The sequence below is a fragment of the Carettochelys insculpta genome, chromosome 3 (genome assembly GCF_033958435.1).
Source record: "Carettochelys insculpta isolate YL-2023 chromosome 3, ASM3395843v1, whole genome shotgun sequence".
Lineage (NCBI taxonomy): Eukaryota > Metazoa > Chordata > Testudines > Carettochelyidae > Carettochelys > Carettochelys insculpta.
The window spans coordinates 27,593,209-27,618,673 of NC_134139.1; the positions used below are offsets into that span (position 1 = coordinate 27,593,209).

General features: G+C 39.9%; 1 protein-coding gene across 1 annotated transcript; it reads right to left on the reverse strand.

Annotated features, from left to right (window-relative positions):
* Positions 1 to 1,776: 1,776 nt before the first annotated feature.
* ERLEC1 (endoplasmic reticulum lectin 1) lies at positions 1,777 to 25,455 on the reverse strand. The gene is made up of 14 exons (XM_074989535.1): positions 25,219 to 25,455; positions 23,828 to 23,932; positions 21,487 to 21,567; positions 19,770 to 19,847; positions 19,525 to 19,588; positions 18,314 to 18,342; positions 17,355 to 17,578; positions 11,506 to 11,635; positions 10,916 to 11,077; positions 9,340 to 9,399; positions 5,859 to 5,983; positions 4,673 to 4,750; positions 4,485 to 4,560; positions 1,777 to 2,031 (listed from the first exon to the last, which is right to left on the reverse strand). Exons 1-14 carry the CDS (start codon positions 25,363 to 25,365, stop codon positions 1,960 to 1,962), a joined length of 1,431 nt encoding a protein of 476 aa, XP_074845636.1. The 5' UTR covers positions 25,366 to 25,455; the 3' UTR covers positions 1,777 to 1,959.
* Positions 25,456 to 25,465: the final 10 nt, after the last annotated feature.

Here is a 25,465-nt window from a genome sequence, read left to right on the forward strand (position 1 = left end):
CATAACTGTAGTAACACTTCCCTATCTCCACTGGAAATATCTCACCTGGTACATCCAAGGTCTGCATAAACTTTTTTCACAACTGCATCGCACTGATGGCTCATAGTCGTTCTGTTATCAACCAATGCACCCCTCTCTCCTTTTCTGTCACATCCAACCAAAAAGTCCCAAGCTTATAGCAAAAATTCTTGTTAGTCCCTACATACATCACTTTGCACTATGTCATTCAATCCCATTTCTATTATTGCAATTATCAAATAAGATGAACTAGAGTGCCGCATATTAAAGGACGATATTGATATACAAGGCATCACAGAAACTTGGTGGAATGAGGATAATCATTGGGACATAGCAATAACACCAGGATAAGACATGAGTTATTCCCATTGATTTCACTGGCAGCTTTTAGTCTCCTGCAGCTGGAGAATGAGGCCCCTGAGTTTAAAGAGACAGGAAGAGCAGAAATAATGACAAAATCTAGTTTGTCTCAGTATTGATTCCTTATTGTGTGAGAGTGGATGTAAACAGAGAGGCCGTCAGTCAATGCAGCACTACTGCCAGTAGGGACACATCCTGCCCTTTGTTCCATTTGAAATTCTGTTATAACAATGATTTGTTATTGACTGTGGCATAGCACCTAAGTGTGCTAAGCACTGGGTGTTCATGTAGGAAGAGCTGGCCCCTCCTGTAAAGACTTTTACCATTTAAAAAGACAAAAAAAAAAAAGGACGCTGTTAAATAACCTTGCATGGTGCTTTACAGCACGGTGCTGCCCCAAGAAGCTTACATTCTAAGTCTCTGCTCCTGCCAAGGCTTACACACGTTTAACATGAATCACGAGCAGTCCCACTGAGTTCACGATTAAGCAGTTTGTTTACTGGGGATGCTGAGAGCTATAGAATCAACTTGTAAACAAAATAAGTGGTCTCCATTTGGGTCCTCCAGTAAGAGAGGCGATGAGTGGGTGTAAAGATAATCCCTGAAAAGTCCATACACATTTCAGAATAATGACCGTGAGAAGATTATTCCCCACAGTTAAAAGTCATAAAAGCAGAGATCAGAAGGCTGTTTTTGTTAGTGCTTCTTCCGCGGACTTGCTATGTCTACACATCACAGCTGTGCTAGCTCACTTTCCCCTATGTGTAATGGAGAATAAGACTTATGCAGCTGAGCAGGAATGCTGTGCAATAAGCAGCTGTAAAAGTACAAAGAAGTCCTGGAGGGCAAGCAGACCTGGCTGGCAGTCCAGTTACAGGAAGAGACAACAGGGATGAGGACTATAATGAAAATGCAGCACAACTGCTAAAAGTGGAGACAACGTAGGCAATGTTCCTGCTAATCTTTTCCATCCATGCTGAATAAAATGTTTGATGTGCACCAAGCCATGTGTGGATGTGCACCACCAGTAGAACACAACCTGCCTGCTGTGAGCACTCTGCTAATCAACTGGGAGGCATCTGAATATTTCCTGGGTGGCTGCCCCAGTGCACAGCTTTCAGGGAACATAAATGCTAAAGTTGTATTTTGCCTTTTTACATTACAATAGAACTAAGCACCAAGGGTTTATGTCATTAGAGACTGTTGAAGCCCTGAGGCAAGATGCCAGTGTTTAGTCTCTTCTCTTTTAAAAAAAAGTCAGCCGTTGAGCTCTTTAGTGGGAGTGGGACCTGGCTCATCTGAGGTTTTTCTCTTTTTTTTAAACAGAAGTTGATGCTTTTCACAGTAGAGAGGAAGATGCCCTACAACATACTCAGAACTTTCAATATCCAGTTCAAATTAAAGGTGCGGGATATTTTAATCTTTAAAAGTTTATCATTCTCTTATATACACATATACACAAAGTGGTTCGTGAGCGTCTCCTTCTAATATATATATATTTATATATAAATTTATTTCTGCTGGCAAGGCTGGCTGGCAAGTATCTCTTTCCATGACTCTAACTCAAACTGCATTGTCCTTTCAAGTGGGCACTGAAAGGAGCCCATTTTCATCTGCTGTATCCAAAATCTTACAGATGACCGGCGATTCCACCTGAACAAAAAACAAACAACCCCCACCCCCATATGTTAGTTGCTTTGAAAAACAATATTGTCAAGTGCATAACAGAATAACTTGGCCATACCACCTGACTTAAGCATCACTGTTTTTGTGACTCTTGGGATAATTATTTGTATCTGTGAAATCTGTAAGTGCACAGTTCTTTATTTGCAATAATGAAATTGAAGTAGCCTTACTGTTGAAAAACAGACTGACAAATGGACCACTGTTTGCTTAGGATCAATTATGTGTTCAGTGCAAAACATCACAAAAGGAATCTGCCTTCAAGAGCTGAAAGTCAGGTTCACAGAACACATTGAAATCCACTAGTAGATATGACTCTTTCAAAGTTACTCACTAATCTCTGAGTGAGTTCAAGAGCTGGCTACAGAGAGCGTGATGGCCTGATGAGAAAAGTTCTGGAAATAGTAAAATTAGATATAGATATACAGGACCCTCAGACTAACACCACAATTGTTCCTCAGAATTGCATTGCAAGTCAAAATACAAGTTGATATCACTTTTCCGACAGGAATCAATTAGGGCTCCTAAACCAAAGCTTGAAATACCATGTTCAACACAATAATCCAGATTTTTTAAAAAATAAATCATGGATGACTGGTGTACCATCAGCATATTTACTGTGCACTGCACTTTATAAACAGCATTCACACGCACATATAAAGTCACATACACTTTGACTCTCCAAAACGGAGCTGGAATGAGGGTCCTTTGCAGTCACTTGTCTGAATGGCTTCCAAGGCCAGGATAGTTTATTGCTAAGTAGCCTTGCCACTTTTTTCTGATTGGCTGCAACCATCGCTGGAAGCCAATGAGAAAACTTGAACAGTGAAATTAATGAGTAGTCAAGGTTCAGCATGTGATGTATGTTCTCCCTGCCAGCTTTTGTCCTTTTGTCTAAGGGCAAAACAACTGTGGTGAGCCGAAATGGGCAGTCAACTGAAAAATGTTGTAAGTAGCATCCCAATGTAAATCAGGCATCTTAAGTCTGAGGACTCCCTCTATATTTACAATGTCTTAAGAGAACTAAATCTCTAACTCTGATATGAGGGAAGATAACCCAGTGAGTGCACCCATTCAACCAGAATGAGCCTAACTGGCATTTTTAGAAAAACAATATTGAGTCATATTTGTTAGGGGCTTGATCAAAGCACATCAGTTTTAATTTAGAAACTGGAAGTATGAAAATCCCACAGGCTTAGTAATATGCTGAATGCCTCATAGAGCAAATGAAAGAGTAACTGAAATGTAGGTTTTTTTTCTAGGCTTCATATGGTAATTATTTAGAACTATTTTAAATTTTCTTCTGAATGCTTTATGGAAGATTACCTACAATGTATTAAAAGGAGATCAGTTGAAGAACTCAAGCTATTATGAGTAGACACCATATTTACAAACACACATACAGTAAATCCTCAATTTAACGGATCCGGATATAATGGACTTTGGAAATAAGGGATGCTGTCTGCCAGCCCCCCGGTCCCCTTCCAAATAAAGGATGGAGAATCACCAGAGCCGCCAGGGCTGGAGGAGCTGCGGGAGCAGCTGGGGCCACTGCAGAGGCTGTGGCCACCAGGGCCAGAGGAGCTAGGGGGAGGGCAAGGGGGCTGCATCAGGGCCCATGAGCTCTCCTCCCGCAACCCTGTGTGCATGGAGCATGTTGGTGCCTGGCTGCTGCTGCCTTGAACAGCGCTGGGCAGCAGCCATGGTGTCAGAGGCTGCTGCCTACTGGCAGACTGGGGGCGGCCACACTCTATCTTCACGCGGGTGGCTCAGAGCTGGGGCCTGGAGGAGCCATGGTGCTTACAGCTGCAGGAGGTGGAAGGAGCCAAACCAGCTTTCAGCTCCTCTCCTGGCAATTGGGAGAGGGAGATGGAGGTATGAGGGGAAGAATGAGGCAGGAAGGCAAATGGAAGGGTGGGGGCAGAGGACAGGAGTAAGTGATGGGCTGGGAAGGTCAGTGCATCATCATACAGTATAACCATGCGGCTATCACCGACTTTTGGTATTAATGGACACCACTTCCCTCCATTAGTCTGTTAAATCGAGCGTTTACTGTATTTTATTTTCAGAGTATCTGAAAATCTGGTCCTATGTTTTCCAACTATAACTGAAGTTAGGGTTCTATGTTTATCTGCAGTGAGTGACTACACCTTACTAATCCTACAAACGCAGTAAGGGGGAAAAAAAATTCTGCAATCCTTTCAGTGCAGATGTGGAATCATCAACTTCCAGCAGAACAAACTCCAGTTTTGTCAAGTGAACGTCCACCTGATTCAACTTTAAATCTCTGGCAGGCGCAAGTTAAAAAGACCCACTCAGAAGTGAATATGCATAATTTCTTTAACTCAAGGCATATGCATTGAGAAGCCCTATTAGATAAAAAGGGACTGAGCTGAATGAATTCATTTTATGCATTTACATACCCCAAGAATGTATTGACAGGAGTGAGGCTCCATCATGTATACTGTTACAGCGTGAGGGGAATCAGATTCTTTACACCTATAAACAGGAATAATCTCAGTAAGTGTTCTAAAAGCACAGAACTGTACCAGTGGGTAGAGATAAAATGTATGACAAAATGTAAGATAGTTTACTTAAGAGCATAACTTACTTCAATTTCACAATCACCTGTCGTGGCTTGTCAGTTAAATCACAAACATCTCCATTTCCATAGAAATGAGATACCACTCTGCCAGAAAAGTTTGGAATTAGACAAGAATTTGGACTCAGATGACATCACCTTAAATGCAGAAAGCAAACTGAAAGGTGTGATTACTCAACTCAAACACTCCCGCCCCCTCAAATACCAGAAACTTAAATATACATGAGGAAACAGAAAAGGGGAAGAAAACTCAGACAAGTTACATTTAATTTGTCTAAATCTATAGAAGCAGATACAACTGTGATTAACAACACTGTTCTCCTTGAATCACACCCAAGGGACAGATGTTGAATTATAAATAGCCTCTTCTGTATTTTAAGTGAAATGATGCCTTATTCAACCTACTTCAACAGTTTATTGTATTGATTAGACTATAATTTACATAGCCCTGCAGTTCGGACTAGTGAGGCATGAACCACAGTGTGTAGTAGTCTGCTGTGCGGTATCTCCCAAGGGGGGTATGCTGCTAGTGCAAACTAAGAGACCTGGGTAGTGTTCACACAAATCCATAGCCCAAACTGTGGGGTCATGAAAGGCCATCTCATCAGAGTTTCGAGCCTCTCCATTTCCCTTCCTCTGCAGCAGTAAATATGAAACCAATTCTCACACTTAGATGACATGACCAATGTGGCTCTGGTGGCAGGGACTTCAGTGCCAGTCGTAATTAAAGCAATCAACACTCAGTATGAGAAATGCTAACTTTAAATTTTTACAACTTTTCCCCCAAAAAATTAAAACAAATTGTGTGCGCCACTATCACAACTTCAGTGAGAAACTTTAAGGCAATAGCAACATGAATCTAATGTTTATGGGGTAAAATTTTCAAAAAAGTGCCTACATCACATAGGTTATTTGAAATTTTACACAGGATGAACTTAGTACTAAATTAAACTGTTTTCAAACTAGTTTTAAGCTCAAATGCCACAATTTATGCAACTTATTTTAAAAGGCAAGGTGAGAAGCTCATTTTCTATTTTTAAAATGTAATATTCTCCATTCAGAATGGAAAATATGAACCGTTCCTTAGGTGAATGGTTTTTTAACAGAAATTCAGATATGCTGGATTGAAATGGCAAAGCTCATCTGTTCAGCATGTTATCTAAGGTTTAGCCAGTCAAAAATCTAACCCACTTACCTAACTGTCTGCATGCCATCTTCTCGGAGATGATAGGCTCTAGCAACATTCTTCTTGGCCCATTCAATGTGTTCTTCTTTGTTCCAGGTACCAACAACTACAGAAGTTTTGCCACTTTCCTTATCCTAAAATAAAAAGAACATGATAGAAATCTTGTATCATGAGGTTTAATAAGTTTGCTGCAGAAAGCACTTTTTCAAGATGAGAAGTACTAGGGTGTCAAATACTTAATAATGGAGAAAATCTTACCAGCTAATTGTTGTCTACATACCACATACAGTAGGGTCTCAACATTTGTGAAGGTTCCGTATTCAGAACCCTTGCGAACATTGATTTTTGCAAAAATGGGGTGGGGGAGTGGGGAAGTAGAGGCCGCCAGCACTCCTAGCCCTGGAGAAGTGGCAGCTGCCTGTGCTTCCTGCCTTGGAGCCCCGTGAAGTGGCAGCCTCAAGCAGCCGCTCACGAATAACTGAATTTGTGAACATTAACTTTGCAAATGTGGGGGATTCTACTGTAGTTATTACAATCATGAGCAGCTGTGCCAGCATGCTTTACTTACCTACAATAGCTTACAAGAAGGTCTCAACAGCCAGAAGAGTTGCCCTATACCAGGAAACTTTCAGTTTTGACCATTTCTGAAGCTGATATAATTGGGGTGCCTGCAATTTCATTGCATTAACTGAAATTTTGCCACCTTGATATAAAATGTTTCCTACTGAAGTCAGGTGTTTTGCCTGATAAAAATACACAGCCTATGGGCTAGTCCATGAACGTTTAGTTCATGGCAATGTGGGCTGAGCATCTATCCCACTTTAGCCTGCTGCATGCTAACTGTCCATGTGGACCCTGTTGAGTGCATTAAATTAGTGAGCTTTATTTAGGGATTGTTCTACACTAAAAAATTAGACTGACCACTTCTTTCAAGCTAGCTTCTGCCTCTTGGGCAGACAGGTTTACCAAAGCAGTGGGAGAACCCCAGTGTAGTAAGTGCCTACACTGAAGTGATATAGCAACACACCTGTGAGCATTTTAGGTGTAGACGTAGCCTAGTCTGCTTTCAAATGGGACTAAATTAAAGTGAACTATTGCACTCTTAATGCACATCAGCCGGCTCTGCATCAACAGCTAGTGAACAGCAGGCTAGTGTGGGGCAAAATCACATCCACAGAATGAGAGTATGGTGATATATGTATGTGTGTATGCACAATGGGGATATAGTGGAAAAAAATATTTCCTGTGACTTGTTTGTAATTTAAAGGCCAAAATTCCTCTCTTCTAGTCAGTTTTATATTCTCTTTGCCACTTTTCTTCCAGACTTCAAACAACCCAATCCACCCAATCATAGCAAACTGCTCAGGCAGACATTACGGTTCTCATACACGGTCCAAAATGCAAGCCGATACTAGAAATCAGCCATCTAGTTTCAATTACTACTAGAGAAGATGGAAATGAACACAATGGCTGTAACAAGAGCTAAGAAATACAAAGAAATAATTCTGCACATCTTGATACATTGTCACTTTCAGCAAAGAGCTGTGTAAACATTTAGGACAAGATTATCTCCTCTTTGTTCATGGGTAATGGGGACTCAGGTCAGGAGAAGATGAGGGACATAAGGGCTCCAGCAGAAGGGAGGTGTTAGTATCAGTGACATACTACACCAGGGATGGGCAAGATACAGCCCATCTCAGGCACAGAACTGCCAGCCACTATTTTAAATGGCTTCCTGCTCTGGATGCTGGGGAGAAGGGAGGCTTTGTGTTCCGCCCCCATGTCTCCTCTCGCCCCAGTAAAGTGTCTCAGCTCTGATTGCCTGGAAACCGGCCAATGGGAACTGAGAGATTTGCACGAGGACAGGAGCATCTATACCCCACATAATCCAAATCTTCTCCTCTGCCTCCTGCACCTCAATCCTCTGTCCCTGGTCACAACCCAAACCACAGCAACCGCCTCCTGCAACTCAGTCCTCTGCCTTAGGTCGCAACCCCCTCCTGTCCTATGTCACAACACAAATCCCTGCACCCCCACTACATCCCAGACTCCTGCTCCAAGTCCCAACCACCTCCTTTACCTAAACTCTCTCCCATACTCCCCACTCTCTCCTACACCCCACTCCCTCACCCCAAGCCCTTTCACGCACCAAGCCTCCATCCCAGTCCCCGCACCTCTTTTATTAATATCATGGAACAGTGCAGCAGCCCTTGACCACTTTCCAATTTTCATCAAAAATTATTACCCACCCCTGTACTACAGCATGGATTGTGGGCACCTGCACGTCAGTTAATGCTCCTGCTAGCAGGATGGAATCTCTGTGGCCACACTCCTGCCCTTTAGGCTTTTTTTTTTTCTTTTAAAGTTTAAGTGTTGGGTGAACCCAGTTTTACAGAAAAATACTGAAAATCTTGTAAGATATTCCAAATGAGTCTAATATTTTTGAAAACTAAAAGGGAAGAGAGGAAAACTAACCACCATCTCAGTCTGGTGATCAAAATAAAGGTATGTTAAGCTTATAGCTTTATTCTTGTAGCCTGTCCGTGTATGTGGATTATTTGACAAGTACAATGGAAGAGCATATTACCTTGACATATCTGGTATATTATATCCAGCAATTAAATGAACAATGTTGGCATTAAAAGTGTCATGGTATAATCAAGTTTATACATTAAAATGGATTTCCATGTGTGTCTGCAAACAAAAGAAACATCAACTGAGGCTGCAAAGCCTGAATCAGAAGGACTATTTTCACTTATTCTAAGGTATCAGTCAAATAGTAAAGAACAGATTTCTTTACTAGAGCAGTCAAGTAGCACTTTAAAGACTAGCAAAATAGTTAATTAGGTGAGCTTTCGTGGGACAGACCCACTTCTTCAGACCATAGCCAGACCAGAACAGACTCAATATTTAAGGCACAGAGAACCAAAAACAGAAAGCAAGGAGGACAAATCAGAAAAAGATAATCAAGGTGAGCAAATCAGAGAGTGGAGGGGTGGGGGGGGAAGGTCAAGAATTAGATTGAGCCAGGTATGCAGACGAGCCCCTATAGTGACTCAGAAAGTTCCCATCACGATTTAAACCATGTGTTAATGTGCTGAATTTGAATATAAAAGCCAGCTCGGCTGTTTCCCTTTCCAGAACGGTGAGATAATTCTTCTTCAGTAACACACATACCTTTAGGTCATTGACAGAATGCCCCATTCCATTAAAATGTTGACTAACTGGTTTGTGGATCTGGAGTGTTTTGATGTCTGTTTTGTGCCCACTGACCCTTTGTCTATGGGAATTAGAAGTCTGTCCAATATATAAATCATCTTTAAAGTGCTACTTGACTGCTTTTTGTTTTGATAGTGTATAGACTAGCACAGCTTCCTCTCTGTTACTATTTTTTACTAGAGGATTGCTATTGCCTGAGCTCATGAGAATATTCATAAAAGCAACACTTGCCCATCTAGTGGCAGAAGACTGCAACTGCTGTTTAACATACCTCATGATACTGATGTACATGTTTGCCATAGCAGAATTCATACTTCCACCAACCAACACCCTGGAAAAAGAAATGGGAATAAAATTTTCAAACATTTTTCTTCATCTGTGCTTTTGTAGTTTCAGAACTGTGTACTCTGGAGTGCCACTGCTTTATGTACCATCAATAGCAACCCATATATAGATGAACTCCTGGAAAGTGGTAAGTGCCCAAAGCATGGTGGTCCTTCCATCTTTTTCCTGAATCTCTTTTGTATTTCCTCCTCCTTTAAAAGTAGCAGTAGCCACAGACTCCCCCTCTTTGTTACTGACCATCCCAATTTCTTCATCTTCCTGATCTCTTTCCCAATCCCAGCTACCAATTATTTCTCATCTTACTAGCAAAATCAAAAGAAAGTTCTCTCTCAAGTTTCACATTCCTACTCTCCCCCTTCAATCTCTGACACATTTAAGTCTCTATTAGTATTTACGACTTCCCTCCTTAGTACACTCCACACCCATTTATTTCATCATCCATGGTGCAGAGAACTGAACTTCATTTGGACTTAATCTGAAACACTAAAGAGATCCCTTAGTAAGACTGTCCCACTCTCCATAAATGTGTGTCTGTCTTTTTTGTTAAACCAGTAATTTAGTAACAAAGAACACCATTAAAACATTTAACAAATCAGTACAAAGCGGTGGCTTTTAGAATGTGGACAAATTCTTATTAAATACAGTACTTACACTTCATATTTTTATCAAAATGGACAAGCAAAACAAAAAAGGCCAAGCTCTGTTAAGAAACCTTTCTGAACATCAGAGTTCAGAAATGTCACTGTTGAAGAAGGCATTCTAGCTAGCCATTTGATGACCACATTCAAAGTCATTTAGTAGAATAAACCGATCATCTTGTCAGACACAACACAGTCTTTTCAATTCATCTTACAGAAGCATCATATTTGATAGAATTACTCTACTACATTTCCAGACTGTAAACAACAAAAACAAAAAACATCAATTTAGCTTCTGAATTTAGTGAACATAAAAAACTCAGGTTATGCTCTAATCCAAGGATGGCCAACCAGTTAGGGACTAAGAGCCACAGATAGAGTGCCAAGAGCCACGTATTATATATTTATTTTGATTTATCTATCTTATTAGATATAAGATACATCTAGATAACTAGATCAAAATAAATATATAATATGTGGCTCAATGCCCTCCCTCTCCCCCAGAACCAGGCACTTCCAGTCCCCCAAATGCAATGCCATTGACTCACTAGAGCAGCTACCACCACCACACTTTTCTCCTGCCAACTGCTGGAGCATGTGTGCAAAGTGATGAATGGCAAGCCTGCCGCATGGCTCTGAGCAGGAGCCGTGTTTAATTGCTCAAAGAGCCATATGTGGCTCGAGAGCTGCAGGTTGGCCACCCCTGCTCTAGTTACTGGCAAATTACTGTGAGAGAATGCTAAGAAACACAACAGCTCTGAGTTAACACAAGTTTTTCCATCATTCTAGTCCACAAAGGAGAACTGAAAAGTGAAACAAACAAGCATTGAATGAAGGCTATAGTACACAGTTCTTTTCTCTCACCCCATGAAAGCAGTAAGAACCACTAAGAAATTCCTTTATGAGTTGGTCATCAGTCAGTCTGGAGATGTGCGTTGTTCCAACAGTTATCAACTGCTGGGATCCAACAGCAAGTGGCTTATGTATGGCGGAAAATTTATCTTCTTTTGTTGAATGCATTTCTTCCTGAAATTAAAATTCAGACATATTTAGAGTCTACACTCTCCCTGCTTAGCACATACTAGTTAACTGAGTGTTGAAAAGTATTAGAATAAATATCAAATGAAACAAGTAGTAGATTAACATGCAAGACCTTAACATGTTGGCCCACTATTTACTGCTTTTTGCATTAAAACCTCACATAAAAACAGAAATCAAAAAAGCAAAGACAGACTGGGGATTATAGACCAGTGGCCCTAACTTTGATTTACAGATTTTTTTAAATATGGCTCCAGCTATTGACAATCCTTGCTGGTTTCCCACAGGCTACTTGAAACATCAATATAAGTGACAAATCAGGGAGAGAACTAGTTGCCATATACTTAAGGTCACAAGTATTCTAATAAGGGAGACTAAAAACTATACTTGCTAATTTAAAATTGCAAAACTCCTACCTCCTTAATCCTTCTAAAAGGCATCTTCAGCATTTCTTGCTGTTGCTCCAGCTGTTCCAGATTATGTGGTTTAAGTGGGGATCCTGGCAGTGACTGGCAAAATATGTCATTCACAGGAGAAGCCCTGAACCTGTCCAAACAAATCATATATATGTATCTACATCTATATCTCACCTTTTTCCTTGTAACATTTATTTCTACTATACTTAATGGTATGCCAGCACATCATCTCAATTTTAAAAACTAAATCTATTAACATCCCCGGGTTAAACTATGCATGCAATATATTACATATAGATCTGTTTTTTAACACTGTTGCTTTAAACAGGAATTTCAGCTTTAGGAGTTTAAAGAAAATAAAAGTGCATTGGGTCATAATGTTTACCACTTAGATTTGTTAAAAATTGTTTTATTAAGAAACCCAGCAAATCAATTTACCCTGTTTTTGTTTTCCTCAGATTCCAGATCATCCTTGCAAATAGGCAATTTTTGTGTGTACTATTAGTCAGCTTTTAAGGCTGGGGGGAAAAAAAACAAACAAACCAACACCACCAAACCTCAAAAGCTAGGAAACTCAAAAAGTTAAGATTAAATGCTCAGCCTTCACTCCATCTTCATCTGTGAAATAACAGAATCATAAAACACTAGGACTGGAAGGGACCTCGAGAGGCCATCGAGTCCAGCCCCCTGCCCCAATGGCAGGACCAAGTACTATCTAAACATTCCCTGACAGATGTCTGTCTAACCTGTTCTTAAATATCTCCAGCGATGGAGATTCCACAACCTCCCTTGGCAATTTATTCCACTGTTTGACCGCCCTGACAGTTAGGAACTTTTTCCTAATGTCCAACCTAAACCTCCCTTGCTGCAGTTAAAGCCCGTTGCCTCTTGTTCTATCCTCAGAGGCCAAGAAGAACAAGTTTTCTCCTTCCTCCTTATGACTCCCTTTTAGATACCTGAAAACCGCTATCATGTCTCTCCTCAATTTTCTCTTTTCCAAACTAAACAAGTCCAGTTCTTTCAACCTTTTTTCATAGGTCACATTCTCTAGACCTTTAATCATTCTTGTCATTCTTTTCTGGACCCTCTCTAGTTTCTCCACATCTTTTTTGAAGCGTGGTGCCCAGAACTGGACACAATACTCCAGCTGAGGCCTAACCAGCGCAGAGTAGAGCAGAAGAATGACTTCTCGTGTCTTGTTCACAACAAACCTGTTAATGCATCCCAGAATCCTTTGCTTTTTTTTGCAACAGCATCACACTGTTGACTCATATTTAGCTTGTGGTCCACTATAATCCCTAGATCCCTTTCTACTGTAGTCACTCCTAGACAGTCTCTCCCCATTCTGTATGTGTGAAACTGATTGTTCCTTCCCAAGTGGAGCACTTTGCATTTGTCCTTATTAAACTTCATCCTGTTTACCTCAGACCATTTCTCCAATTTATCCAGATCATTTTGAATTATGACCCTATCCTCCAAAGCTGTTGCAACCCCTCCCAGCTTGGTATCATTTGCAAACTTAATAAGCATACTTTCTATGCCAATATCTAAATCATTGATGAAGACATTGAACAGAACTGGTCCTAACACAGACCCCTGGGAAATCCCACTTTTTATACTTTTCCAGAAGGATTGAGAACCATTAAGAACTACTCTCTGGGTATGGTTATCCAGCCAGTTATGCACCCGCCTTATAGCAGCCTCATCTAAATTGTATTTGCCTAGTTTTTTGATAAGAATATCGTGAGAGACCGTATCAAATGCTTTACTAAAGTCTAGGTAGACCACATCTACCACTTCTCCCCTATCCACAAGGCTCATTATCCTATCAAAGAAAGCTATCAGATTAGTTTGACAAGATTTATTCTTTACAAACCCATGCTGGCTGTTTCCTATTACCTTACCACCTTCCAAGTGCTTGCAGATGATTTCTTTAATTAGCTGCTCCATTATCTTTCCTGGCACTGAAGTTAAGCTGACTGGCCTGTAGTTTCCTGGGTTATTCTTATTTCCCTTTTTATAGATGGGCACTATATTTGCCCTTTTCCAGTCTTCTGGAATCTCTCCTGTCTCCCATGGTTTTCCAAAGATGATAGATAAAGGCTCAGATACCTCCTCTATCAGCTCCTTGAGTATTCTAGGGTGCATTTAATCAGGCCCTGGTGACTTGCAGACATCTAATTTTCCTAAGTGATTTTTAACTTGTTCTTTTTTTATTTCAACTTCTAACCCTACCCCTTTCCCACTAGCATTCACTATGTTGGACACTCTTTCATCAGACTTCTCAGTGAAGACCGAAACAAAGAAGTCATTGAGCATCTCTGCCATTTCCAAGTTCCCTGTTACTGTTTCTCCCTCAATAGTATGTTAGTGATAGTAATTTGATATTTTTTCCTACAATTTCACATTACTTTATACTCACCTCTTTTAAAAACACTTCTAGCAATTTCACAGATTTACACATGCTTAGGAAAAAGGAAACGGACTCTCTGGACTATCATCATCATTGTGATGGAATGTGTCTGCAGTACAGAAGGCTATGTAAGATATTTTAGCTTGTATTTAAGATAATAGAAATTGCTTCCTAATCAGTAAGCAACTACATTCTAAATTAAAGACCTAGATTAAGGCTGATGAGTTTGAGAAAGGCGTTATTAAATAAATCAAACAATTACATGCCATTATATATTTCCTTTCACCTTTCTCTCCCATCTGTCTGGCATGTCCTACCCCAAGCATGTTCACATGCTTAGGGATCAAAAGAGATTGTGCCAACAATATAAAATACATACTATTCTTATTTAGAACTTTAGAGTGCTCTTATTCCTCAACTTCAGTAGCATTACTGAAGAGTAAAGATGTGAGAATGAGTGGGGAGGGAAAGATTCATGGCTGAAATACTGTTCCTGAGCCACTTTGGGGAGCAACACAAAGGTCTCTACTGAAGAAAAATGCATTTTTAATAACCTGCTACCCACACGTGTGTATGCTGCTTTGAGCAGGGTCAGAGCTGCACTTTAGTTATGCTACTTATGCTTTTGCTAGTTATTAGTGTTACTGAATTGGGAGAATGAGCCCTTGTGTGTTATATGTTAGGTGCATTTTCAATCATCCAATATTCTTACTTGGAATAAAAAAGCCCCCCTCACCTATAAGTAATAAAAGTTTCATGTCTGAACATAGACTGGGGAGAGGAAACAGAAACAACAGCTAGTGGTTTTAAAAAACAAAACCAAACCAAACAAAATTTCCAGCCCATTCTTCCTTCTTCTGGGCAATTTTAAAATGTTTATGTAATACAAGTTCAACCTCTCTCATCCCGTACCCTCAACTGGACAAGAGAATTTTCTGGATGATGGGAGGTCAATATTTTCTGGCACATTACTAACATTTCCAATGTGTACTGGGCTCTCTGAAAACACGTAGGGGAAAATTAGAACTAAACAGCAGCACAGAACACTGAGAGCCAGGACTCGTGGCTGTGAACAAACTTTATGGGACCACAGGAAACTTAGCCACACCCATGATAAACTGTCTTCCAGCTAACATTAAAACCATGCTGGATTATGGAGTTTGCTGGACAAGAGGGTTCCAGATTAGAGGTTCAACCTGTACTTTAAGTATTTCTAATTTGTCACTGAAATGGATGCTGGTGAGGTGGACAGCTCTAATCCTTAAAGAGAATTTTCAAATTCTAAAGAGTGAATCAACAGCAAAAAAATTATAGCAATGTATAAATTCACTGGTCAGCCATGAAGAGAACTGTACTAAGTACAATTGTCACATAAATCCGTCCACCTCAGAACATGTCAGTTGTATGTGCTATATAATGGATTTGCATACTGTATTACTAGACAATAACTGCTATAATTATGCAATTATGGAACATACTTCTAGCCAGAATATATGCATTTGCACCAAAGAGAAAACTAGAGTTATATCAGGAGCTGTACAGAACTGTTATCTGATGAAGTAATACAATACACTTAGGCTAGGGCTACACTAGAAGCATCTGTCTCTACAGAAAAGATGTTCCAACAAAACTTCTGTTAACAGATCCTGTCTACATATAAAAGCAGATCATATTTTGACCTGCTCTGTTGACAAAAGGGCACTCCAGAGCATCTACATGGCTTTCTTTTTGACAGTTTCTCTTGACAAAACTCTCTAGTGTAGACGTAGCCTCTCACTATTTAAATAAAAGATTACACTGTGCACTTACAAGCAGGCTTTATTAGATCGTTCTGCTGCATTAGGAGAAGCTGAGGGCCAGGTTATGATCAATTTACAATTCTAACCTGACTCTAGGCAGGGTTGGAGGGCAGGTGGAAGTAGTCTGCATCAGCCTTTCATCTGGCACAGATTACTTCCACAATACTCAGGGGAGGTGGAGTCAAACCTCAACCCACCCCTCAACTCTGAATGCTCATCTTTACAGGAAGGGGCTAGTAGCAGTCACAATATTGTTCATATGAAGATGCTACAAATTCACCTTCAGATAGAGATCTGCCTAGAAAAATTTCAATCTTCAATGAGAACAAGAGTTCTGGGTGGGTTTAAAAATGCAGGAATTCAAATTAATCTATAGTAGTGCTTCTCTTGCATACAAAGTCAAATGATCCTTTAAAATTAGAAATTGACTGGCAAATAATGATTTGCCAGGGTTACTAATTTATTCACCATATCTTGCAGCTATGTTTGCATTGTGCATGACTGATGTTCCCACATTAGATAGTGCTTTGATGTCTACATATTCTAAAACAGGCTACAAATGACCCATCTGCATCTCTACACATCTCAGAACATGGAAATAAGTAAATATTACAAATATTACAAATATTCATTGCTTCCACCTTCACCACCTTGCCAAGACCTGAGTTTAGGATTCTCTGCTGAGCCTCCAAGAGTTGATAGACTGTAAACATAGGTAAGATATCTGTTATGGATAAGCTACACCAACAACTTGGGCTGCAAAAACCAAGCCCTGAACTCAAGCCTTAGCAAGTACTGTTAAATTATGGATGAACTAATTTTCTAAAATGTAACCTATGATTAAATCTACACATACTGATATGGGATCTTAACACTTTTTAAAAAAGCTTTTAGATCACATGAATAGGATTAATATTTGCAAATGCTTAATGTCAGAGAAACAATGTGACATCACAGTTCTAAAGTCACACCCTCTGTGGCAGGTACACATAAAATGTCCATGTGCAAAAGTTGAGATGTGATTTCTAAAGTTAATCACATGTTAAGCGAACATGAAGACAGAAATTAGGTACCTTGGTTCCCTTGTTCATACACAGATTGGTGGTCTGTGCATATATATAGTATTTTGCAGTACTTCCAACCCTCAGTACTCAAACACTGCGACACCAAAAATTCATGATTAGCTTGACACTTTTTTGTTGTTAAATGGATGGGAGAGGTTTTTTTTTTTTTTTTTTTTTAAAAGAAGCAATGTTGGGGTTTTTTTTAATTTGTCATTTGAACCCTTAGGATGCAGTCACTTCATATTTCTAAACTTTTCTTTATAACCATAATGGTTGGAAACTTACCTTTAAAAACAAACTGAGGCTCTCATTTGATGTCTTAACTTCAACAGTTGGACCTTTAAGAAATACTCCAAGTATTGTGATGTTCAAGTTAAAAAGCATGAGAGTTGGCAGTGTATTTTCAAGTAGCCAGTTATATGCAAGGGTGAAAGGAAGTGTCCAGTCTTGCACAAGGAACCACAACTGGATATAATTTTTGCACACACAAAAGAAAGCTGACTGAAAATTTGGCTCCATATAAGTCAAAAGTATATTAGAACCAAAATGTTAACTGAAATTTGGAAACTGTACCTATATTTAGGATGGTTGCATAACAGAGGGGTCAATATGACCACTTCATATTCACATGTAGTAACTTCTGCAACTGACAGAATCTCATGTTTAGCTTCCGGGTGACAGACATACATCACTGTACTTGATCTGGGCAGATTTTGTCTCAAACTACAGGGTGTACCATTTCCCATTCCTACAGGATAATATGGGGTCATCTGCCCTTCTATGTTCTTTGTAGGAATCTAGGTGAAAGAAAAAAGAAGTTAATTAGGAATTGCAATAGAGCTGTTTCACTTCTCTGTAATGGCAACACGACAACTTATCAGACTCCATGTTTCAATAATGTTTTAATCATTTTCACGTAGGGATTTTTTCCTCCTGTTGCCAAGAGGTGAAGTGTGGTAGGTAGCGGACAAGAGCCACACAGCTAGAAGAAATTAATGAGTTAAGAATCTTAATGTAAAATCCAGTAATACAAATGAGTGACTAGGTAAAGGTTAGCAGTAATATGGGTAAGAAAGAATGTAAGAGCCCAAGCAGTCTTCAGCAATAGATGAATACAATTGGGCTACGGAATCCATGGATAAAAGACTATGTATATGACCACTTTTAGTGGAAGAGTTCATATGTTCTTGCATGCCACAGAACTGTTTTAAATTTAAGATTGTAGCATTATGAAGTGTTTTTTTTTTAAATAAAACTTAGCATTTCAACACCATGAATGTGGAAAGTGGTTCTTGTAAAAATAAATTAACTGTCAAATTCACTTTAATGTCCAGTGTCCTGGGACTAGACTGAACAAGAAACTCATCAGTGGAAAAGAACAAGTAAACTCAAAAACTGGACCCATGATTAAAAAGGGAAAAGCAGAGCTTATTTTCTTACATCTGGATTTGTAAATTAAATATTTAATCATCTCTACGTTTAAGGGTTCTCCATTATTGACTTCAAAAGTGAAAGCAATATTTTACACTTGCCTCTTTTGGATTTTCCTGTGTGTCTTGATCTACAGAATAATACAAGAATAAAAAATGTAAATGTCTTAAAATATATATAAAATGAAGACATGAAATTATATACAAAGTTATGCAAAGTCAGAGATTCGATTTCAGAAATAAAGACCTTTCTTATCAACACACCAGCCCCCACAGTTTCACATTGAAAATTTCAATACGGTACAAGCAAGATTTGATTACACATTTACTTAATATTGTTTTTCACTGAAATTATGCTTGTATGTTAGAATGTTGTCAAATATTACACAGTAAATGATTGTCCTAAAATACCAATCTTTTTTAATTTAATGCATCAAATCTTCCCTTAATCTTAATTTTTTTTTAAATTTTGAAGTGTCCATAACTTAGGATTCTTTTCTTTTTAAAATGGATTAATACTGTACACAAAGAACTATCAGATGCAAAGTATACAAAAAACAGTTTCCTCTACTCAATCTCACTTGTCCGTAGGGAAAGTAGGAGCAAGAAGAAAATGTGGTTGTAAAATAAAGTCACTGATAAAGGGATTGAAGCAAGCAGAGTAAACTCCCTTAAAAGGACAAGTTTCAAAATTAGTGTCCCTTTTTTATTTAAAGCCTTTTATGTTTGGGAAGTCAAGCTAAATTCTGCTCTGTGGTAAGGTCCCTTTGTGCTGGAGTAGTTCCCTGTGACCTTACTGCTGTTCTAAAGGGGTGACTGACCACTTCCTTCATAATGAGAGAACTCCTTTTGCTGGCACAGCAGACAATGCTTAGCTCTCCTGTCTCTCCTCACTGTGCTTAGGGAGCATGCTGGTGGAGGGAGGAATCAGGGCTAGAGTACAGCTTGCCCATGATCACCACCTGTTTGTGTAAGCTGAAACAGGGCTCAGCAGGTGAGGGTTCTCTAAGCAGTGCCAGAAGCAGGATCAGCTAGAGAGAGAAGAAAGGAGACTTGGCTACATTCACCGTAAATGGACAGCCAACTAGCTAAACTCATGCTGGACTACAGATTTTGCCAAACCAGAGAGTGTTGGACTAGAAAGGTTCAACCTGTATTCTTACTTTTCCATTTCCACTTGAAAGCACATTGGACATTTTTCTATACATAACTTCAAGAATATTTTTGTGGGAAAAAAAGAAAAAAAAACAATACCAGAACGTACATATCACCAGCATTAGCAAAAACCCTGCAAACAAGAAAGACACACAAACCTGGATCTGAAAATGGACTCTTTATCAGCATATTCCCAAGGTAGTACTCTTGAATGTTTATTTTCTGCAACCAAAACCAAATATAATTATAGCTTTGTTCGTTAAAGGCAACTTCTCCCACATAAGCTTCATGTGTATTTTCTATTCATTCTTCTCAGAATTCATTTGTGGTCACTTCCGCATCAAAGTGTTGGTTCTAAATACTCCTTTTTTTGATTGGGACTCATAAGCTTACAGAAACATACCTGCCCAGTTTCTTTCTCTTCATGGTACTGACGAATATGTTTTCCATGGCAGACTTCATAAGTCCAGTAAGATTCAATCTAAAAAATATATATGTTTCAGTCAGTAACACAAGAGTCTGGCAATCAACATTTTCCAAAATGTTATTCCTTAATTTTGATCGATGAGTAGAAAAACCGACCCTTCACAGTAGCATGACTTAATCCTCAAATAGAAAAAAACTGCATTGAATTTCCCCCTCATTCCAGGGATGTTAATAGTGTTACAATATGCATAATGGATGAAATCACCTTTTTTTTTTTTAATGCTAATATAGTGAATCATCTTCCATGTATGTAAGAGCCAAATACGTCCCCACCAACCCACAGCCAGATCTTGAGATAGTACCATAAACCTGCTGTGGTCTCTGCTATGGACTATAGGCTAAATTATTAGATATAGCCCACTTCTCTTCCCCTGCCACTTGTATGAGGGTGTTGGGCCACAGTATCTGAACAATAATGGATATGGAATGCACTCTCCCTACTCCATCCTTAGAGCTAGCTTGCTTGGGCGCAGGTATCTAGTTCATCTCCATACAGTCTAAGGAAGTGATGGCAACCTTTGACCTGTGGACCGCCCCAGCTTTCCTCCTTCCATATGGGCCTCTTACACACTGGAGCCCTGCATTTCTTATGCCTCCCTACCAGCACTTTTGGAGGAGCTGCAAATCACCTGATTTGTGCTCTCCCCTCAGAGACGGAATGCCGCAAATAGGTGATTCGCAGCATTCCAGGTCTAGTAGGGATGGGGAGGAGGAGGTAAGTGTAGGGCACTGGTATCTTGGTGCATGAGGGACGAGGCACACACTGCACATAGAACCCCAGTGGGCTGCAGGCTGCTGTAGCCCACTGAGATGCAGGAGGGCCGTTCATCTGGCCCACCCGCTATTTGTGGTTGCCCATCGCTGGTCTAAGGAGTTGTCCCTATCCTACCTTTGTGGCCACTCTGCCACAGACAAATACAGAAATTAGGTAGTATGGACAAACCTTCCTACTTGGATGAATTGCATCCTGCAAAAGAATTCTGGATAGGTAAGTGAAGCTCTTCTAATCACACTTATCAGGGTTCACTTGCTAGCTTTAAAATTGCAGCACCTTCCTTCTAAATGGAGTAATATCAGCAAGTCACGTTGGGCAAGGCAAACTTCTGAAGTCTCTGGGAGGCATTTATCTTTCAGCATTGTTATATATCCAAGGCAGGCCTGGTAACCAGTGCTCCTGATAAGCTGAGATGCTTGGGCGGCCACCCAAGAGAGATTCAAGTGCTGTTCAGATGATTAGGAGAGCACCCACAGCCACCAGCATGTGTTTGTACTGTGGTGCACATCTGCACCATACCCTGGTGTACAGGATAGAATTTATTCCACCCACAAATGAAAAATTTAGAGAGAATGCTGCCTGTAACCATAAGCTATCCTATACTGTGATTTGTATACTGGACATATGATGACAAATTGTTAGTATACTCACCTAAGGCACTTTTTAATTATTTAGAATGTACTTTTTTCAACAATATTAAATATTAACACTAATGAAGTTTATATTCTTACTTTAACTGCTAAATGAAATCTCATATACATATTTATACAGTTGACTACAGTAAGCATTTCAAGGGGCTGAAATTTACATGGTTTATTTTGCTAATTAGCAAATTGGAATGAAAACAGAAAGAACATACTCTATATGAACAACTACTTTGTTTGAAAAGAGGTTCCAACAATTCTCCCGGACTAGGCCCTTTGTAATCCTTTTCTTCTTCCTAGAACAAAAAAAAAAAAAAAAAAGAATTTTACACTTTTAGTTATATATGCAATCTGAAAATTAATACAATAATCAGATAATTCATATGAATAAGAAGAAGACACTTGCAAAGATTAAAATATTGATTGTCTCCAATAACTTGCTGTATGGTGATTAAAAGAATCTTTAAAATTCAGGTATGTGCAAGGGCCACTGAAGAAAAGCCTCAGTCATAAATCAGTCAAACCAAACAAACCCAGGAATTACAAAATTGAAACACAAACTGTAGAAATAAGACCTTTTTGTCATTTTGTACCATTTAAACCTGCTGATGAGAAGTAAGAGAAAAACATTCAAATTGGGATATATCTACAGCAATGAAAATATTTTTATCATTTGTTTCCTACTTCAATATTTGTGTTGTGAAAGTATACTAACAAGGTAGCTACCACTCGGTTTTCACAGAACAAAATCTGAAACTACTTTTAAAAAAGCAGAAGAAACATTAGGTGAAAAATGATTTGTGATGAGTGTCACTAACACAGATGGTCATGCAAACGAGGTGCTCATTTAAAAATCACGTGCCTCATTTGCATATACACCCCTTGTCCACAGCCCTTATCCTTCATTCTTGTCATTCTAATACCCTAAAAAACTTGTTACATGCAAATTCCCACTCTAACAATTGTTTTAATTATCTCTTTCTTATTCTTTTGCTTTCTCCTAACTTGTGTCCAATCTCTCCCCTGTTCAGTCTTAGCTGTTTCCAGCAGGCATCTTAGGTGATAAGTGGAGGGTCTACTAGCATCTGGTGACTGCCTCTGTCCCTCCCTTCCACTTTATAATTCTTTTGCCCAAGGTAGAAATTCTTTGTGCTCAGTTCAATTTTTTCTCATCTTTGCTGGAGAAGTACGAGATCCAGCATCACATGGCATGGTCATGTGTCTTTGTAGGACCCACCACAGTTTGAGCTTACAGGAAAAACAAAAACATTCATGGGTCATTGACTTGATCATTGATCCATTAAGTTCCTAAGTATCACCGATGGCTTTTACTAGAATACTTGGACTAATAAAAACAGGCTACCACTTACTATTTCTAACTTCGCATATGAGGCAGATAATAGCACAAAAATAGAATATACTCATTCAGGGAATCACAAGGCTACATGACCTGTTTTAAACAAAATATCTTTGAGTTATGTATATTCATATTCATAAACTAATTTCATGATGCATAGGAGACAGAAGCTCATGATACCTAGAATTTATTTTAAAAAATACACTTTATTTAAAGAATATACTTAAAACTTCACTATGAAAACCATGCTCAACAGCTCCACTCCTCAGGCACAACAGAACTTCTATCATAAGCAAAAGCTAATCTGTGCAGGACACAGAGCTCTTCCCAGCATTCTTAGTCCAGGACTGTAATTATCACCAGCATCACGAGGTTTCATTGCAAATGAAGGTGTATTTTGACCGGCCTTTTCTAATACAGACACAGAGCTGCATATACACTAAAAACAAATAAATACCCTACCAAAACAAACATTACCTTGCATATACAATTGCTACTCTGCAGAAAGGATGAGTGAGACACAGAATGTTAGTCACACTTTTTAATAAAAATCATGGAAGGTGTTCAGATACTAGCAAGGATGGTATAAGAATCTGTAACCCCACAATTAAAGCACATAACTGTGACTAGCTAACACATCAATCATCCTGCCTAATTAAGGACAGGAAGAACAGATTCATAAACCTGTCAAAAATAGAACTACCATACTAACTATAATTAGGGCTGTGACAATTTCATGAGCAAAGGTATACCAAATCATGAAATAACCCCTTACTTGTGAAACCTGATCTCCCCGTTTTTGCTGGGAAAACCCCAGTGCAGGTGTCTTAGCTGCAAGACTCTGCTGGGCTGGGGAAGGAGAGGATTTGTTCTTCACTTGCACAGCACCCCTGGGAAAGAGGAGGAGATCAGGCCCACTTCTGGGTATATTTTGGATTGGGAACTGCCTGCCCCGCACCCCATGCTTCAGTTACACACTAAAATTTCAGATATAAACAGGGGAAAATGTGAAACTCATTTTAAAATCACCTGAACAAGAAACTGATTAAAATGAACTCTAATGAACACATTTAATTATAAAACTGCTGTACTGTGAAACATTTTGCACAGGAATTTTGTTTTACAAAGGGAAAAAAATACAGATGCGTCACTAACAATATGTAATTGCTGCTAATTGTAACAACTTGCCTTAAGCTTACCTCATCTCCATTTGCTATTAGTGGAAGTATACATTTATATTTTTCTTTATCTACAGTCGTCATAATGATGTAATTATCTTCTTTGTACAAAACGCCTGTTGTAGGCTAAAAACAGAACAAAACCAAATCCAATGAAGATTTTTTTAAAAACACTGTAAAAATTACTAGCCCTTGGAATAAAGTAGGTTAATCAAAACAGGTCCCTGTATCTTTTATATATCTCTCCCTAACCTCATGCACCTCTCTTCCTTCATCCTATTTACTCATTCCCACTCCTTTCCACTGTCCCATAAAATTGAAAGAACTTGCAAAACATAGCTCATCATCACTCTATTCATTTTGAAATTTTGTTGTGACTCTTTCCTTCACTCTGCCTGTTTCTACCTAGCTTGTAAAATCTTCAAGACAAACAGTGTCTTCCTTTGTTTGAACAGAGCTTAATACACTGGGCCTCAACACCCTTTCCAAACAAAGCCTGTAATAAAGTAACAAGACTGTAGAGTAGGTTAACTTACTTTTCATTTCTTTTAAATTCACATCCCAAGTACCCTCTAACTCTGAAAAGGCTATGGTATGTTGAAGTTCCATCTTTTTATCTCAATGCCTGTCTGTGCAAGTGTACTCTGTTTACCTATAATTTTCCTTGCAAATTTTTCTTGAGATCAGAAATTCAAGCTGTGTTCTCCTTAGATGGTGCAGTCCATTTGTGAATTTAGTTAACAATTATTGTGATAATGTGCAATGCATAATCCAGCACCTTCTCCCACATATATGGAAGCTACACAAAGAATCATGTATCCTTCTCAGCAATGTAGCACTTTAAATAAAGAGGCCTGAACAGATTTGCTGCTTTAAAATATTTATCTGGTTCAAGTACCAGAGAGTAGGCAGGTTATTCTGTGTCTGCAAAAATAACAAGTCCCGTGGCACCTTATAGGCTAATGGATTTACTGGAGCATACATTTTCGTTGGCAAAAACCCACTTTGTCAGATGCATGCATAAATCTAGTTCACAGATTCTCCAGCTGTGGGTTGGGACCCCACAGTTGGTTTTAGCCCCATTTTAAACGCGTCTCTAGAGCTGGCTTAAAACTTGCTTGGGCACAGGACTGGAGCCTGGATCCCACCACCCCAGGGCTGTAACAGAACCTTGAGGGCTCCAGGTCCGGGAAGCAGGCTCAGGCCGCAGTCCCCCCTGGCTGGTGCTCCGGCCCTCCCACTCAGGGTGGGCTCAGGCTACGGTCCCTGCTCCCGGGGGCATGTAGCGATGTTTGTTGTCCGGGCAGGGGGATGCGTATCGTGGTGCACCTCGGACTCAGTGCCGCCTCGGACCATAACCACGGCCTGTCCCTCCCCCAGCTCTCCCCGTCGCCGGCAGCCCCAGCACTGACCAGGCTAAAGTCGGTGCCCGGCCAGTTCACCCTGAAGGGGATGTCATCGCTGAGCTGCGAGAGGGCGCGGCCGCCGCTTGCGGCGCCCGCCAGCAGCCCGCCCAGCAGCGCCAGCAGCGCCGTCCGTCCCAGCCGGCACTGCCCCATCCCGCCCGGCGGGGGCTGTGGGGACCGACAGGGGGAGAGCCAGCGGCACCCCGGATACTACCACCAGCCGTCAGGCACCGGCCACGTCTGCTTCCGGCGG